Source organism: Sebastes umbrosus, chromosome 16 (genome assembly GCF_015220745.1).
Source record: "Sebastes umbrosus isolate fSebUmb1 chromosome 16, fSebUmb1.pri, whole genome shotgun sequence".
NCBI lineage: Eukaryota > Metazoa > Chordata > Actinopteri > Perciformes > Sebastidae > Sebastes > Sebastes umbrosus.
The window spans coordinates 22,997,134-23,014,751 of NC_051284.1; the positions used below are offsets into that span (position 1 = coordinate 22,997,134).

The window sequence follows — 17,618 nt, forward strand, 5'->3', positions numbered from 1 at the left end:
TTTCCATATTAAAAATATTAGATCTGACCGTGATAAAGAGGATTTCAGTAATAACTGGCCATCCGCATAGCTCCACATAGTCACTGGCATTAAAAGTACCGTATCACACACACACAGAGACACACACACACACACACAACCAGTGAGGAGTAGAGCTAGAAGATCCCTATTGCCATATATGATCAAAATAAGACGGCTTGGCAAGAGAAGGAAGGTCAGCAATAAACATCTGAGCCTAACCCCTGATCCTCGTCCTGGTTCAATCAGACTGTTCCACTAAAGGATGTCTTAACCTGATAACAAGACGTACTGCTGAGACAGGGAGGATCAACAAGAACAACTCAATCAATGAGGACTTGGCAAACGACTGTACATTAAACCTTTTGCCTGAGATGGCGTGCTACCGAGACATCCACAACATTTAAGCTGTTAAGCCAACTTTTGCCCCAGTCAGACCCCTTTCTTAAATACCAATGACCAAAAATGCCTTTCAGACATCATTCTAGGGATTTTTTTACTGATCGCCAGACATTCTGTTCCTCGTATTTCATGTGAAACCCACATTTTCATGAATGCCAACTTGTACAGTGACAGCTTGACTGGGAGCTTATACACTTTGCCTCGATCAGCACTTTGAGGAAATCCTAAAGCGTTTGCCCTTCCATCTCACTTTACTGACCGTTCGCTCGCTCCAGCAGTTCATTTACCCGATGCAGCAAAGGCCACAGCTCCTGGTCCACTGTGTTTTGACCAAGTAGAGGCAAACCACTGGTCTGTGGAGCAGGAAGCTGTCGGTATGGCCTGATATGGCCTCAGTTACAGGCAGCCAGACTGTGGGCACTGCTGCAGCCCTGGCACAGTTGTTCTTTTCTGACCAAGTGGCTAAGCGTGATGTTCTTAAAGTTTTTTACCTACAGAACTAACCCTAACATTCACCCGTACCGTATTCTTAGTCTGGAAACTTCATGCCTGTGTCTGGCATAAAATAAAACCAACTGCTTTGTCGAGACATGGCTGTTTTGGCAATGCACCCTGGCCATACAGCAAACCCCCTGCCAGGAAGGGAGAGGAACACCGAGGGAGGGTGGACCTGAATTAATGCGAGAAAAACACTACAATCCATCAATATAGAGCTGAAACATTTAGAAGATTAATCAATTAGTCGGCCTTTTATCATCCAAGTCATTTGTCAAGCAAAAATGCCAAACACTATCTGGTTCCGGCTACTCAAATGTGCCACTTTTCTCTGTTTTACATTTCTGTAAACAGATTAGCTTATCTTTTCATTTTGGACTTCATGACAGGCAAAACAAGCACTCTTAAGACGGAACATTGAGCTTCAGGAAAAATACACTTTTTTTCAAGTATTTTCTGTTTCTAATGTAATGCAAATAACCAACTATTTATTTTATTTTTTTCCCATTCCAAACCCCAAAATATTCCATTCTATTTTAAATCGTATAAAACATAAAAAAAAAGCTGCAACTAATGACATTTTTGCTTGATAAATGACTTAAAGGAACAGTGTGTAACAATTAGGGGGATCTATTGGCAGAAATGGGACATAACATTAATAGGTATGTTTTTTCTTTAGTGTATAATCACCTAATAATAAGAATCGTTATGTTTTCGTCATCTTAGAATGAGACGTTTATATCAACATAGGGAGCGGATCCTCTCCATGGAGTCCGCCACGTTGCACCACCATGTTTCTACAGTAGCTCAGAACGGACACACCAAACACTGTTAACTTTTCCTGCTTGGGCTGGAGTCGATAACGTTACTCGCTTCCGTTGGCGCCGCTCTCTCTTGCTTCACCACTCACTTCACACACACTCTAAGCACTGGCTCTGCTCCAAATGACCTACGATACTCTTAAAACAAATTACTCTAGAGAGGGCCATTCGTGTTTTTGCGTCGGTCACCATAGCTCTCCAACACGCTTGGCACATGGGAGAGGATTCATTGGTTGCAATCTGCTCACCTCACCGGTAGATACCGCCAGATCCTACACACTGAACCTTTAAAAGATTATCAGAATTGTTGTTGAATCGTTTTAATTTGATTAACTAATCGTTTCAGCTCAACCCTAAGTGAATAATTCTAAAATAAATCCAGACACACAACATCAGATGTGAGCTGAATTATGACACCTTAAAAAGAAATATGAATCGCATGCCTCCACTAAATAGTTCAGTACTAAAGCTACAGCACATTATGTACAGCTAAGGATACTTGGCCAGAAGGAGCTGTTGGGAACGCTGCAAATGAACAACCTATCTCCTGTATATGCACTGAACTGCAGGGTAGCTAATGACCGAACACCTCCCACCACATTCAACTGAGATGGATAAACGTCCAGTACTTCATATCGCCTTCCCTCCTCTTTAAAATACACTTGATGGAACGTGGCGGTTAATAAATAGTTATTTGTCCTCAAGGAGTAAATTCTTTCAGAAACAGAGGTTGTCTTCTTCCTCCAGTGAGGTGTGGAGAGGCAGGCCGCTCACTGAAGGCTGCGGGCCTGAGAATAATGCCAGGGGGATAATAGGAGTCAGTGACATCTCAAAGTCTCAGCAGCGGATGTGTTTAACCAAGCCTATTAAGACCTAGACTAATCCTGCCTTACACGTCCTTATCCAGGCGTCCACTGACAGCCTTAACTCACTCAGGATAGGCCACTTACACCATGCCTGATTGCAGTTCTTGCTTCCTGCCTTTCACACACTGACACTGTGTTTTATAATGTGTCTACTGACAAAATCAGGGACTGGAAATACTAAAACACCACTTGCTAAAGCTATGTTTAGTAAATGATCAGCTTATTTTCTAAATATCCTGGAATCAGCGTCAACCCAACCCATCATTGATCATCTAGCAAGAGAAATATGACTGCAGCACACAAGCAAACCATTTTAAAACTGCGACACAAAAATAAACACCCCTTTTTACTAGAGTTGTTCCGATACCGATAACAGTATCGGAAATGCGTCCGATACGGCCCAAAATTCGGAATCGGGTATCGACAAGTACGCCAGTCTATTCCCCGATCCGATACCATAATTTATTAACCCAGGGGAAAAAAATCTTCTTGTTTAACCGGAAATCCTGTCTTCTTCGCCGCTACAAAACAGCAGCCTTCACTGCGCTGTCATCCTGGATGTATCATGGCTGCCACTGGCAACTACTGTTTTAGAGCAGCGAAGAAGAACTGATTGCAGGTAGTTTGTCACGTGACGATAGCAAACAACAACAGTGCGGTGCTAGTGGAGAGCGTAACGGTAACGATAGTCAAAGCGAGGAAGATGTCAGCCATTTGGCAATATTTCACAGTGGAAAATCCATCAAGTAGAGCGGCGATATGTGCAGTAATTAAAGTAATAAGTAAATCTGCACACAGGCTGTCCACTGAGGAGACAGCTAAGAGAATACGGAAATGTTATTTATTCCTAGCATTATTTATTTGTGTTCTTTGTAACTGACAAACTGAATAATATAAGAAAATTCTATTGTATTCATTCTCTTTATGCATTTGTTCATGTTTTACAACCTGAGCAAAGGCCACACAACAAACATAGTAATCATATCACATCCATACATGGCCAGTAGTAAACAGCTTTTGAATAAGAACTACATATTTTTTTTTAATCACACTGGTATCGGATCAGTACTCTGTATCACATGATACCACAAGTTCAGGTATCGGAAAGGAAAAAATGGTATCGGAACATCTCTACTTTTTACCCGCTCACCTTGGCCTTCAGGTAGAAAAAAAAGAGTGCAACAGCGATCAAAATGTATGACACAGAATAGAATAAATGTCCCATCAACGGTATGGCTCCAGCGTGGCCTACTTATCCGAGCTGAGGTATTCAGCAGGGAAATGAAAGGAGACACACATGTCAAATAACCAGGGCTGCTTTTGGTGGGCGAGAAATGGGAGCAAACGTTTTGAAACTAAGGATGCAACCTAGATAATTCTGATTGTCCTAAAAATGGACACTTGGGTTGTTTTTTTCCAAAGGACCTTTCACACTTATCTGTTGTTTTAAGTGGCTGGTGGGTCACATGCACACACACACACAGTTAAAAGTTAGCCTGCAAAAATACATTTTCCTGAAAGCGACGCAAGAACATTTTGTGTGATCAAGCATAGCCTAATGTTCCTTTTTTGTGTCCACAGAACTATGAATCAATGCAGTACAGAGCAACTTATTCAACAACAGCTCCCACCTGCCCACACACCAGCTATAAAAATAGCTAACCTACTCAGCTAGACTCCAAGATGAGGGGGCAAATCCCCCCCCCCCCCCCCCCCCCAGTATCCTTGTCCTCTTGGAAGGGTAGATTTGTGACTTAATAAATAAGAGAAATTGATAAATGAATGGGCACCATAGCAAAGGTCTAGCTGGGGCACCATAGCAAAGGTCTAGCTGAGGCACCTGGAGCCTCATCCAGTTGTGCAAAATGTTATGCAACCTTCTTCTATATTATCAAGTCCACCTTTTTAGCCAGCACCAGCTAACAAACCACAGTTTCATTAATGCTGGTCAACTGATTAGCTTGTGTGCTAATGAAAAATGTCCCACTGACAGGCATGTGGTAGCCTGTAAATGGTGACATCTTAGGCTGCACACCAAAGCAAATGCTCGAGTAAAAGAGACAGTATGGCTGGCTAGCAAGCTCTTGAAGATATGCACCTAAACAAAACAGCTATTTTCTTTTTAACTCAGCAAGCTATAAGACAAGCCAAGCTGTAAAACAATATGCCATAACGTGACTTAAACCAGCTCCCAGCTAGCTACCTTAACTAGCAGCATATTTAGCTAGCATTTGCCAAGAAGGCCCAAGATACAAGATCCATACAACGACACAAACACATGACACAATAAGCACTGTATTATAAGAGATTTATCATTTGCCACACACATACCGAGAAGAAGTAATTTCAGCTCTCTCCTGGAGTCTCGCTTGTCTCGGCGGAGTTGTTTGTCAATTTCTGCATTGATTCGTTTCGACTCCTTCGCCTCTTCGCTCAGGCAGCAAGCCATCATGGACTCCAGAGTCATCCCCTCTCTGTGTTTAGGCAGCCCGGTTTAAGACGGGGACACCCGGACACACACGGTTTTTCAGTTTATCCTCCTCGGGTCCTCGCTTCTTCGGTTTCAGGGCGAGGAGGTGGTCTGTGGATGGATGGACTAGGAGGGGAGGAGGGGGGAGGGGAGACTAGCTGAGGGGCCTCGCTGTCAAGTTGTCCCCCCAAGCCGAGAAACAACTGCGACTTCACCGGGTGCGTTTCTCAGCAAATCACGGGAAGTCAAGAGACGACGGCGGCGGCGGCCTCACCGAGAAGCTCTCTGCCTTTAATACAGCTAATGAAATCACTGCTAAGATTAACCACTTATGATTAATATCATTAATGTGTCACAATCACAATCCGCCCGAAGAGCTGGTTCAGCCAGTTGATTTACTGAGCACCAACCGTTAGCTAGCAGTTAACCGTTGACCGTTAACAGTTGACCGTTAACAGTTGACCGTTCGCTAGTTAACGCACAAGTAGCCTGCTAGTAAGCTAACCGTTAGTTAGCTAGTTAACGCTAGTAGCCTGCTAGTAAGCTAACAGTCAACCGTTAGCTAGTTAGCACAAGTAGCTAGCTGCTAGTAAGCCAACAGTCAACCGTTGACCGTTGACTGTTGACAGTTAACCGTTGACAGTCAGCCGTTAGCTAGTTAACGCACGAGTAGCTAACTACTAGTAAGCCAACAGTCAACCGTTGACTGTTAACAGTTAACCGTTGACTGTCAACCGTTAGCTAGTTAACGCTAGTAGCCTGCTAGTAAGCTAACAGTCAACCGTTAGCTAGTTAGCACAAGTAGCTAGCTGCTAGTAAGCCAGCAGTCAACCGTTGACCGTTGACAGTTAACCGTTAGCTAGTTAACGCACAAGTAGCCTGCCAGTAAGCCAACAGTTAACCGTTGACCGTTAACCGTTGACAGTTAACCGTTAGCTAGTTAATGCACAAGTAGCCTGCCAGTAAGCCAACAGTCAACCGTTGGCCGTTGACCGTTATTGCACTACGCCGCAGAAGCAATGCGTCCGCTCTTCTCTCTTAACTACATTAGCTTAACGTTGGCTTGAAATCACAACGTTAAAGCCTCGCTATCTCCGCTGCGCTGCTGCTAGCTGCGCTGCTAGCTCCGCCTCAGCTAACGGTGTGTCAACCCGCCGCAGTGATTGAAAGAAGCAAAGCTGGTTGAAGGAATTTGTGTCCGCCTAGCTCGAGATAGCAGGGCAGCACCCCATCACATCCTGACTCATTTTAGACGGGTAAAGATACAAGGCGACTACTACCACAGCCTGGAGAAAAGAGGGGTGTAAAGATGCAGTGCCCCTGAACCGGTGGTGGCTTTTGCCCCCAAAAAAACAAAATGTATTCGCTGCAAACAGCTGTGTTTCGGGGGGTAGCTCGTCGCTGGAACAAGGTCGGCTCACACACCAGCAGTCTGATGCCAGGCAGCAGGCAGCAGGCAGCAGGCAGGAGCAGCAGGAGGAGGAGGAGATAACTGTGGTGGTGAGTGACACACTGAGGCTTGCATGAAACAGGTTTGTGACAGACCAATTGAATGGATGAAGGCGGGTCCTTAAAGGGTGGGATCCGACTGTGAGTTAGGTCGTTGAGAAGATGCAAAAAAAACAACCAATATGAATATTTTTTTGTATATATCCTTAATATAAAGGCACCACCTGCTGCATAATCTTCTGAAATGCAATTTTTTTTTTCAAAGTGTGGTAGCTGAACATTAAGACAGAATGCATTTCAAGGAGTAGAGTATTCCCATTAATGCATCAATAACCTGCAGTGTAATGCATGCAGCAGTATAATGCATGCAGCAGCAATCAGACAAGACAAATTATTAGTGGCTGTGTGCTGTGGTAGCAGCGACATCCTGTGGCCGTGGGGTGGAATTGCATGTGACGCCTGTTAACAGTATTCATTCAATAAATAAGTCCATTGGTCCATATTGGTTTCTAGGAAAGCTGCAAAAATTGAATTATAGTTTTTTGCAGCTTTGCGATATTCAATTTTTAGAAAATATTTTCTGATATATATATCAGAAAATATTTTTAAAAAATTGAATATCATAAAGCTGCAAAAAACAATAATTCATCAGAAAGCTGCAAAAAATAATAATAAAAAAAGAAAATATAAATATATTTATATAAAAAATCAGAAAATGCAATATTGCGATATTATATTTTGTGATAATGTATCGATTCTCAAAAACTCTGTATCTGTTTTTAAACAGTAGTTAATTAAAGGTCTCATATTGTAAAAAAGTGAGATTTTCATGTTTTAACATTATAAAGCAGGTTTAAGTGCTTTATAAATACTGTTAAACTATAAAAACGCTCAATATACAGAGGATTACACACAGCCCGTATTCAGAAATTGTGCGTTTTAAACAAGCCGTTAGGATTTCTGTCCATTTGTGATGTCACAAATATACAATATATTTAGACCATTACATGGTTTTAAACATAAACATTCTAAATGTGTCCCAGTTTATTTCCTGTTGCAGTGTATGTGAATAACATCAGCTGACAGGAAGTAAACATGGACCCAAACTGTTGCCTAGCAAAGCAATTCCGTTGCAATTCCGTTGAAATGCACTAAAACGGAGCGTTTCAGACAGAGGGTGAATACAGGTATAGTCAGGCAGACAGTATGAGTAAAATAATCTTTTTTTAACATTAGAGCATGTAAACATGTTCTAGTAGAAACACAAAATACAAGTATGAACCTGAAAATGAGCACGATATGGGACCTTTAAACATCTAAATGCAAAGATTATCTCAGTCAATACTTCATTTCATTTGCAAAGATATACGTCCTCTCAGTGTATGTGTCCTCTCAAAGTAGTGCTATGATGTTGGATTTTACAGGGACTGTGATGCAGATACCACGGATTGCATAAAAAAAACCCAACTTTTTTTACTCAGATTTTATAAATATGGCGGTGTGTTCTTTATACTATGACAGTTTTCCTATCGTTAGATTAAAATAATAGCAATATATCGCCTTGCTTACAGTATCGGAATATATCGCAATATATTGAATCATAAACCCTTGTATCATGATACGTATCTCATCGCCAGGTTCTTACCAAAACACAGCCCTAATATATATATATATACACACACATATATATATATATACACATATATTTTTTTTCTTTACGTAAACACGCTGGTTTCAAACAAATAGAATAAAAGATCAGATGAAACCATATACAATAAACTTACTTTAAACAAGGCTGTAATCGTTATGCAATGATGCACTGCATAACGTAAAAAATGAACAGTGTCATGATAAATACAAAAAGTCAATAGCCATGATAGTAACCCCTTCAGACTGTGATGCTTTTACACAATTTCTTTTACATACCTGTGCAACAAATGTGTACATTACACACTGGTTACAAACAAACATAATCAAAGATAAGATGAAACCATATACAATAAACTTACTTTAAAAAAACTGGAGTCTTTATGTAATGATGCACTACATAAAAATGTACAAAACAAAATGAAAGAGCAATGTCATGATAAATAGAAAAAGTATTTAGCCATGATAGTAGCCCCTTCAGACTGCAATGCTTATTACACAATAGAAAACAGTTGAAAAAAAATGGGGACATTTTTTTTTTGCTGTTATTAGATCCTTCCCACTACTTGTGGGGAAAAACATGTGAAGACTGGCCAGATTGAAGCACCAAAGTAAAGACTGTTTCTGCCTAAAATGTTTTCTCAATGGATATATTATGATTTCAGGAAACCTGAGACTTGATTTGAGGTCTACATTGACTTATTTTTAGTCCGCTTTACTTTGTCCATCTCCGGTTCATTTAGGTTCAACTATGGTTTGATATCAATGCTAACATCGCCACGCTTTAACACGCCTGGTTACAGTTAGCATAAAAACACATGTTAACAACCACTGCACTGTGTGGCTAAAAATATGCTGTAATATTAGAGCTGCAACGATGAATTGATTAGTTGTCAACTATTAAATTAATCACCAACTATTTTGATAATCGGTTTGAGTAAGTTTTTAAGAAATAAAGTAAAAATTCTCTGATTCCAGCTTCTAAAATGTGAATATTTTCTGGTTTCTTTACTCCTCTATGACAGTAAACTGAATATCTTTGAGTTGTGGACAAAACAAGACATTTGAGGACGTCATCTTGTGCTTTGGGAAACACTGATGGACATTTTTCACCATTTTCGGACATTTTATAGACCAAACAATTAATCGATTAATCAAGAAAATAATCGATAGATTAATCGGCAATGAAAATAACCGTTAGTTGCAGCCCTGTAATACAAATACAAATGATTACGAGGACTTCAATATCAGTCTTTGTGTGCAGGAAGATTTTTCAATTATTTTGCTCATCAAAATAGTCGCAGAAGAGGTGTCGGACCTCCTCAGCATGACTTTGCTCCATGCTGGCTGAGGGGAGCTGCTTGTGGCTTGGCTGAGGGCTCTCTGCCGCGGCCACCTCAACCTGCCACTCCGCCTTGAAGGCGTCCCCGTGAGACTCGCACACGTTGTGCAGAATGCAGCACGCCAGAATCATGGTTGGCACCACGTCCAGTCCGCAGTCGTTCCTCTTGCTCAGACACTGCCAGCGTGCCCTCAGCCTCAGCAGCGCCTCCTCAGACACACGCAGCGCTCTGCTGAGCCGCCGATTGAAGAGCCGCTGTGGCTCCATCAACGATGTGTGGCTGGCCCTACAGCTCTTTTCCTCAGGATAGGCCTTCATCAGCCAGCTCTGGAGAGGGTAGCAGGCCTCCCCCAGCAGCACATACCTAGACACAACACAATAATAGTGAATATTCAATTGAATATTCAAGCATTAACTGGTCTGAGATTCGATTCATAAACCTCTGGACACTATAACATGTGTGTTGATCCGATTTACACAAATCACTGCAGATTCTCATGGCCCAAAAAAGTCAGGTTATACTCAGGCTGTATAGTGTGTTAATGGCCTTAAATGTATAATGCTAAAAAAGACGGCATGTATGAGATATATCACTCGTTCCCAACCTGGGGGTCCCGACCCCCATCGGGGGTCGCCAAAGCTTCACGAGGGGTCACCAGGCCTTCTTGATTTTAAGGGGTGAAAGACAACTTTTAAAAAATATACACAGTTGGTCTATATCTCAGGATTTCATTTATTTCTCTGCAGAAAACTAAATGAAATTGTTATTTTTAAAGTTTAGATTATTGTTTTAAGATATAAACTTAAAAAAAATCTCACAGGATAAGGGCACGCTGAAGAACTGAACACAAGTTATATTCACAGAGCCTTCACTCTCTTCTAAACAGCCGCGTCCTGCTTTAGAAAAGTATGCAGTTAAAACATCCAAAGACCTGATAGAACAATGGTAATTATGGTAAAGATGGCCTCTGAGTGAGGCGAACAGCACTCGGCTCACGTTATCGCAGTCTTGGAAAGAGAGGAGTGAGCGGAGGGGTACTCAGTTGGTTGCAATCTGCAACCACTTCACTAGATGCTGCCAAATCCTACACACTGCACCTTTAAATGCCTGAAAAATGTGACCTACCTAGTACTGGATTGGATCCTGACTCAACCGTCATGCTGTTGACTTAAACTTTACCTGAGTGGTTTTCCCATGAAAGTAGTCGGCGGGGCAGGAGACAGTCCGCCGTCTGCAGCTGTGGCCCACAGCGAGGAGTTCTGGAAGATGTCAGCTGGGTCCGTCCCACCTGGGAAACTGGCACATACATCCCAGAACTGCCCACGGCCACTAACAGCCACCTCAAACACCAAAGACACAGAAAGTAGTCAAAATCTGGCGACTAGCGTAGCAATGTATTGTCAGTATCATATAGCGGTGCATCCTCTACCTGAGACAGCACTGAGAGCCAGCCAGCGGGGTTGGCGTAGTCTGACGCGTTGTTTGATGGGGTGATGATGGCTGTGTGGAGTGTTGCTATGGCAGCGACGCAATGAGGGAAGCCCCAATTGGACAGGAAGAGCTGGGCTGAATCCTCCAGCTCCTGCTCACTGGGGGGCCGCAGGTAGATGGAGCTGAGGAGCGCCACGATGGCGTGACACATGTCCCTAACGCACCTGCACACGGTGGACTTCCCCACGCCAAACAGGGTGCTGATGGTGCGGTATTCGATGTTCGACGCCAGGCGCCACAGAGCCACCGCTACACGCTTCTCCACCGGCAGCGCCAGGCGGAAGCTGGTGTCCTGGCGAGCCAGACGGGGCCTCAGCTTGTCACAGAGGTAGAAGAACGTCTCCCGGCTCATGCGAAACTTATCCAGCCAATCAGACGGCTGGAATTCTGTCATAACCACGCGCTCCCACCAATCGGTGCTCTGAGTGGTGGTCCAGGGTCGCGTACGGATGCGGACGTTGGAGCGTATACCTCCTGCTATCATCATCTGGGGAGAAGAAGATCAAAAATAGTAAAAAAAATGGTAAAAAAAAAATCCTGACACATTTCCCAAGGTGACATCTTCAAATAACTTGTTTTGCCAGACCAACATTTCAAAAACACAAGATACTTATAGGATTTAAAATTATTAAATATAACTCCAGACATTTTGGGAAACAAGAAAAGGTGAATATTTAGCATTTTACTCAAACAATTAAATGCTCCCAGCTGACCACTTACACTTACACACCAAAAACTGACAATAACTGCACTATACTGTATAATGACTGTGCAATATCATTATCATTATTAATACTCAGGCGTAATTCATACTGTGCAATATTTTCAGGTGGAATTTCATTTCATTCTCACTGTGAAATATAATTTTCCACTTGTGCAATTATGTTAATAGTCTGTTTATTGTCAATACTGTATATACTGCTCCTATTTTTATACTTCCTTCTATTTAAATGGTTCATATTTTGTACACTTTGTTTAGCTCTTTTTTTTTTACTGTGTTAGCTGATGCATCTTGTTTTTTGCACTATCCCCTTTGCTTCTGTACACTGCAAATTTCCCCACTGCAAGATTAATAAAGGAATATCTTATTTTATCTTATTATCAAAATTGTTGAAGATGAATTTTCTGTTGATTGTTTCAGCTCTACCTGTGTGATTATTATTATTACTGATGGTTCATTTAAAAAAAGGACTATATGTAAAACACCCTAAAACAGAAAACAATGATGTGAAGTCATGAAGGAACAAACTGATTGGACAAAGTCTTGAAAAATTGGAATGACAGACAGAATAAAGCACCTATGAAATATTACAAAAAGTACCTGTGGGGTTTGCAGGGAGCACAGTTATTAGGATGAGTAATATAGGCTATGGCATTATTTCTATAGGCTATATGATAGTGATTATATTGTGATATTTATTTAGCATTATTTCTATAGGCTATATGATGGTTATTATATTGTGATATTTATTTAGCATTATTTCTATAGGCTATATGATAGTGATTATATTGTGATATTTATTTAGCATTATTTCTATAGGCTATATGATGGTTATTATATTGTGATATTTATTTAGCATTATTTCTATAGGCTATATGATAGTGATTATATTGTGATATTTATTTAGCATTATTTCTATAGGCTATATGATAGTGATTATATTGTGATATTTATTTAGCATTATTTCTATAGGCTATATGATGGTTATTATATTGTGATATTTATTTAGCATTATTTCTATAGGCTATATGATGGTTATTATATTGTGATATTTATTTAGCATTATTTCTATAGGCTATATGATGGCGATTATATTGTGATATTTATTTAGCATTATTTCTATAGGCTATATGATGGTTATTATATTGTGATATTTATTTAGCATTATTTCTATAGGCTATATGATAGTGATTATATTGTGATATTTATTTAGCATTATTTCTATAGGCTATATGATGGCGATTATATTGTGATATTTATTTAGCATTATTTCTATAGGCTATATGATGGTTATTATATTGTGATATTTATTTAGCATTATTTCTATAGGCTATATGATGGTTATTATATTGTGATATTTATTTAGCATTATTTCTATAGGCTATATGATAGTGATTATATTGTGATATTTATTTAGCATTATTTCTATAGGCTATATGATGGTGATTATATTGTGATATATATAAAGTGAGCCCGACAGAGGGTGGATGGACTGACCATGAGCATCCTCCTCTGTCTCTGGAAGAAGTACTGTCTGTGTCTGATGCGTCTCTGGATCTCATCGCGTCTCTGGATGTTGGCGTTGTTTAAGTCTCTCCTCCGCTTCAGCAGCATGTAAGTCATCAGGAACATGAAGGACCGCAGCTGCTCCTCTTCCTCCATTAGAAACCTGCAGGCAGCACGCAATGCATTAAGTTATGATGCAGGTAACAGCTACTGTTACTTCACCATAAACTGTAAACTACTGGACTTCCGGTTTCTTCTTGTTCGTGTCAGACTGTGAACCAGAGCGGTGCTGCTGCCTCTCAGTGGCGGAAACTAGTTGCTGCAGGACTTAAAATATATATATATAAATCATTATTAAAATACCCAGTATTCCCATATATTAGCCTAAAATATATCTTATTTTTATGGAATATCGTAAAATTTCACATTTCATTAATTATATTGTGTTCATTAATTAAATGAAATCATTTGTCAAATAATTGAAATTTAAAATGAAAAACCATGAAAGCATAAAACTACTGAAAACATTTGAATATCACGTTTTGTTATAACATGAGAAGTCATTGCCTTGCTAAATATCTTTTAATAAATGAATGTATTTTGCATAAATTGCTTCTTTAAAAGTCCCCAGAAATGTTGTTGTTATTATTATTAGATTATTCTTATATATATTTTACTTACTGTTAAATGTTACTATTAGATATGTTATATGTGATGATTACGTTGTCAGAATTATATATTTTATATAATTATATAATTTATCCCAGTTTTAGTTTGGATGTCAAGACATCTTCTGACCTACAAATCAGGAACAATTAAATGCTTTAATTCTCTTATGACCTTCAGTGCCTTGCTCTTGTTAAGCTCTCTGAAGTCGTGAAATCTTTTTTTCTTGAGGAGCTGAGGTTCTGCTCAGTCTCAATCTTCTCCTCCTTTCAAGACTATTGATGGGGACGAATTTTGTCTTCCTTGGTCTTTTTCCCTGGACCTTTTCTGAGGGCTCGCACATGCATCAGGGAGTCCAAGGTAAGGAGAAGAGAATTAAAAGCTATTTTATTTATTTATTATCGCTCTCATCTTCGTTTCTCCCACCTTTAAATCTGTCTGTAAAGTTCTTTCTTTGCTCCGATTTGTCAGTGTTTGTAAATGTGTGATGGGGGCGCTTTCTTCATGAGACATGAGATAAAAAATTCAAATAAATAAGTGAAATAAAGGAACATTCCACGTTTATTCCCCAAAATGTTTCCTGCTACAATGCCGTCATCTGGATTGGCTCCTGTCAAACAGTTTCTAAAATGGTTAACAAAACAATAGAAACACTTAAATATAATGCAATACAAACAGCATCACAAACGACAGAGTTCCTAATCAACATCCCTCTCAACAACAAAAGCATTACAGGGTTGTTGTATTAGATTGCATTGGGTGTAGATCAGTAGAGTGTTACTTTCTAATCTGAGCATTTCATTGCAAACGGCTGAACAATAATGGAAGGATCGATACTGATCTCAAGGAATACATTTAGAGGAACTCCTTGTCCTTCACACAGCACAGCAGATGTCGATATCTCATCTCTTCCACTTTAATAAGTTCAATAACAGACATCAAAAACAATAGGTTTTACAATTAGTGTTATCTTCCAAACAATGGAATTATAGGGTTTAGTGTCATTCTTGAGAGGAGGTAATAAGTGTGAGTGCAGGTTAGAGGTAAGAGGAGGTGCACACAAGGTCATTTATTTACTTTAGGATATACTTTAGATTGTTGTACATTCATAAATTATGAGACATTATGACACAACTTTCACTCGAGTGATAAAGAGTTCTGCCGCTGCGTTCTCAAACTCCTTTGCGTCCATGTTACCGCCCGGGCCCCGTGTCTGTGCTCCCTCCATGGCATGACCCAGCTTGTATGGAGAGATCTTGGCGCTGGCCTCCAGGTAGCGTATAGCCTTCACATTAGCCTCCAGACAGGAGTTAGCTTTAGTGTTGGCATTGACGCAGCAGTTTGCCTCACAGCCTTGGGAGGTTTCCAGGGCTTCCTTTAAGGTCCCCAGCACGGCCAGGCAGAGGGCCCGCGAGGCAGGCCCTTCGTCCGGGCAGCACACTTCAGCGTAAAGCCTCTGAGCCTGCCGGATGTAGTCTGAGAAAACTGCACACGTGAGCACACCGTGACGGAAGACGTCGTAAGGGACGGCCTCGTGGTCTTGGCAGAGGAGGCGTCGGAGGAGCGGGGCGGATGTGGAGGCGGGGACTCCACCCTCGCTGCACAGGCACTCCAGAGTCTGCGTGTAGAGGCCTCCTCTCACTCCTCCTCCTCCTACTCCTCCTCCTCCTCCTCCTCCTCCTCCTTCTGTCGGGCTGCCGGTGCAGGAGCCATCGGGGCATTCTGGAGCCTCACCTGGACGTCTACGGGGCCCAGTGAGGCTCAAAAGGTCGTAGGCCACACGGACGTTGTTGCTGAAGGCGGATCTGGGTTTAAAATGAGAAATGGGATAAAAGAAAGTAAATCATTGGTTTCTCTGAGAAGGTGAAACGTCATTTATCAATGAACAAATTAAATTCCATTGATCTCGGATACAAATATCTCAAAACCTGGTCAAATAAGACCAGTACTACCTGTACGACTAGATATCTCCTGAGGTAATTGAGAAAATATGTTCTTTTGTAATTTGGGTGAACTGATCCTTTAACAGTGGTGGAAAGTACATTTACGTAAGTACAATTTTAAGGTACTTGTACTTTACTGGAGTATTTCCATTTTCTGTCGCTTTGTACTTCCACTCCAATCTCAGAGGGAAATATTGTACTTTTTACTCCACTACATTTATTTTATAACTTTGGTTACTTTGCAGATTCAGATTAATAATACAAAATAAAGTCTCTAAAAAAACTAGGAGACACATATTAGCGTAGCCTGCATACATACAAATATACATAATATGCAAATACACAAAAACAAATAACCCCCTCCATGTGGAATAATGGCATTTCTGGATCTGAAATCATAATTTTATATAAAAATATATTAAAAAAAATAAATAATAAAAGTAAAAATAAAAGGAATTGGTGAGAAAAAAAACATTTGCTGTTCCACTGTGTGATGCCAGTTCAATTAATCTTTGTGAACACACACACACCAATGTCTAAGGTTAGCACAATGAATGAATATATGAGGGTTTGATCATAGTAGCCATTAGAATAACAGGAAAAATGTATAATTAATAATTCAAAATTAGGATAAAAGGTGATGTCAAAAGGGGTTTAGTTTAGGATGGTGAATGTGTGTAATGTGCCGGGACCTCTGGGAGTGGTGAGCCAGCCGCAGGTGCCACAGCGCCCGGTTGAGATGCTGCTGCTCCAGCGCGCCTGCGCTCAGCGGCCCGTTGATGGAGTGATGCTGATCCGCGTCGCCGCATCCAGCTGAGCCGGTCTCTGAGACGGAGGACAGGTTACAGAAGTGGTCCGCTAGGAACCCGATGGGGTCGTCTGATCTGGCCTCCACCATCTTCAGGATGGCCCCGCGGAGCAGCTCTCCGACGCCGAGCTGAGACAGGAACTCCCGTTCGCTGTCTGACCTGGTGGCGGCTGATTTAACCCCCTCCGGCTGCCCTGAAGGAGGAGTAGCTCCAGCACCGGACCGGCGCTTCTCCTTGTCTGCCATAGCTGATGATGACGTCACGTATCACAGCAACGGCAGCGGAAGTGATGTTATACCCGGTCGACAGCAGACCGGAAATGGAGCAGTTTATATATCAGTTTTAATTGGTGACTCACATCGCAGGAAAACGTGGCAAAATGATCCGATGATTTAACAGCTGAAAGCTGAAATTCTTTTCTTTCTTTCTTTTTTTTTAATCTATCTATTTATTTTTCATTAATTTATTTTTTTCTCCATATTTCATTTTATTTTATTTTGTTATAAAGAAAGAAAATGTATATATGAATATGAATATATATATACATATATATATATATAAAATATAATAAAATAAAATGAAATGAAATATGGATAAAAAAAATGGATAAAATAAATAAATATATATTAATATATATTTCACTTTCAATATACATTTTCAATTAAATTACTAACCAGATGTCACACAGTCCTGGAGCAATTGGCTGCTTTCACCTGTTGGTAATCCAGCCTTGTTCAACTCCACTGTAACCCCACTGGATATTTTGTAAATCTTTTATAAAACCAACAATGGCCTCATGTGTGCATATGACATTTTTAGTGTTTTCATACTAGTGCGCATAAAATACCTGAGATTAAACTGACATACCAAGTCAATACTTTTTTTTTTATATCTTACTTTAAGGATGAGGTATACTGTATGTAGTAGATAAAGTTCTTAAATTAATCTAAACACAAGCAGAACTTTTCCTT

At 40.5% G+C, this 17,618-nt stretch overlaps 3 protein-coding genes across 6 annotated transcripts in view; all 3 read right to left on the minus strand.

Annotated features, from left to right (window-relative positions):
• The window catches only part of gna11b (guanine nucleotide binding protein (G protein), alpha 11b (Gq class)), a 30,585-nt gene extending 25,516 nt beyond the window's left edge, over positions 1–5,069 (minus strand). For all 3 annotated transcript variants that reach the window (XM_037796195.1, XM_037796196.1, XM_037796197.1), the window contains exon 1: positions 4,934–5,069. In XM_037796195.1, the coding sequence (XP_037652123.1) occupies positions 4,934–5,069 (136 nt within the window). The remainder of the gene's footprint in view (positions 1–4,933) is intronic.
• Positions 5,070–9,271: 4,202 nt separating this feature from the next.
• Positions 9,272–13,726, minus strand: LOC119504262 (protein ANTAGONIST OF LIKE HETEROCHROMATIN PROTEIN 1). The gene is made up of 4 exons (XM_037796298.1): positions 13,221–13,726; positions 10,941–11,489; positions 10,691–10,851; positions 9,272–9,874 (listed from the first exon to the last, which is right to left on the minus strand). Exons 1-4 carry the CDS (start codon positions 13,383–13,385, stop codon positions 9,442–9,444), a joined length of 1,308 nt encoding a protein of 435 aa, XP_037652226.1. The 5' UTR covers positions 13,386–13,726; the 3' UTR covers positions 9,272–9,441.
• Positions 13,727–14,429: 703 nt separating this feature from the next.
• Positions 14,430–16,933, minus strand: tpgs1 (tubulin polyglutamylase complex subunit 1). Of its 2 annotated transcripts, XM_037796200.1 has the most exons (3): positions 16,531–16,933; positions 15,579–15,700; positions 14,430–15,542 (listed from the first exon to the last, which is right to left on the minus strand). In XM_037796200.1, exons 1-3 carry the CDS (start codon positions 16,890–16,892, stop codon positions 15,019–15,021), a joined length of 1,008 nt encoding a protein of 335 aa, XP_037652128.1. In that variant the 5' UTR covers positions 16,893–16,933; the 3' UTR covers positions 14,430–15,018. The 2 variants fall into 2 exon arrangements, with proteins under 2 accessions (XP_037652128.1, XP_037652127.1); XM_037796199.1 differs by having other exon boundaries at positions 14,430–15,700.
• Between the last annotated feature and the right edge of the window lie 685 nt (positions 16,934–17,618).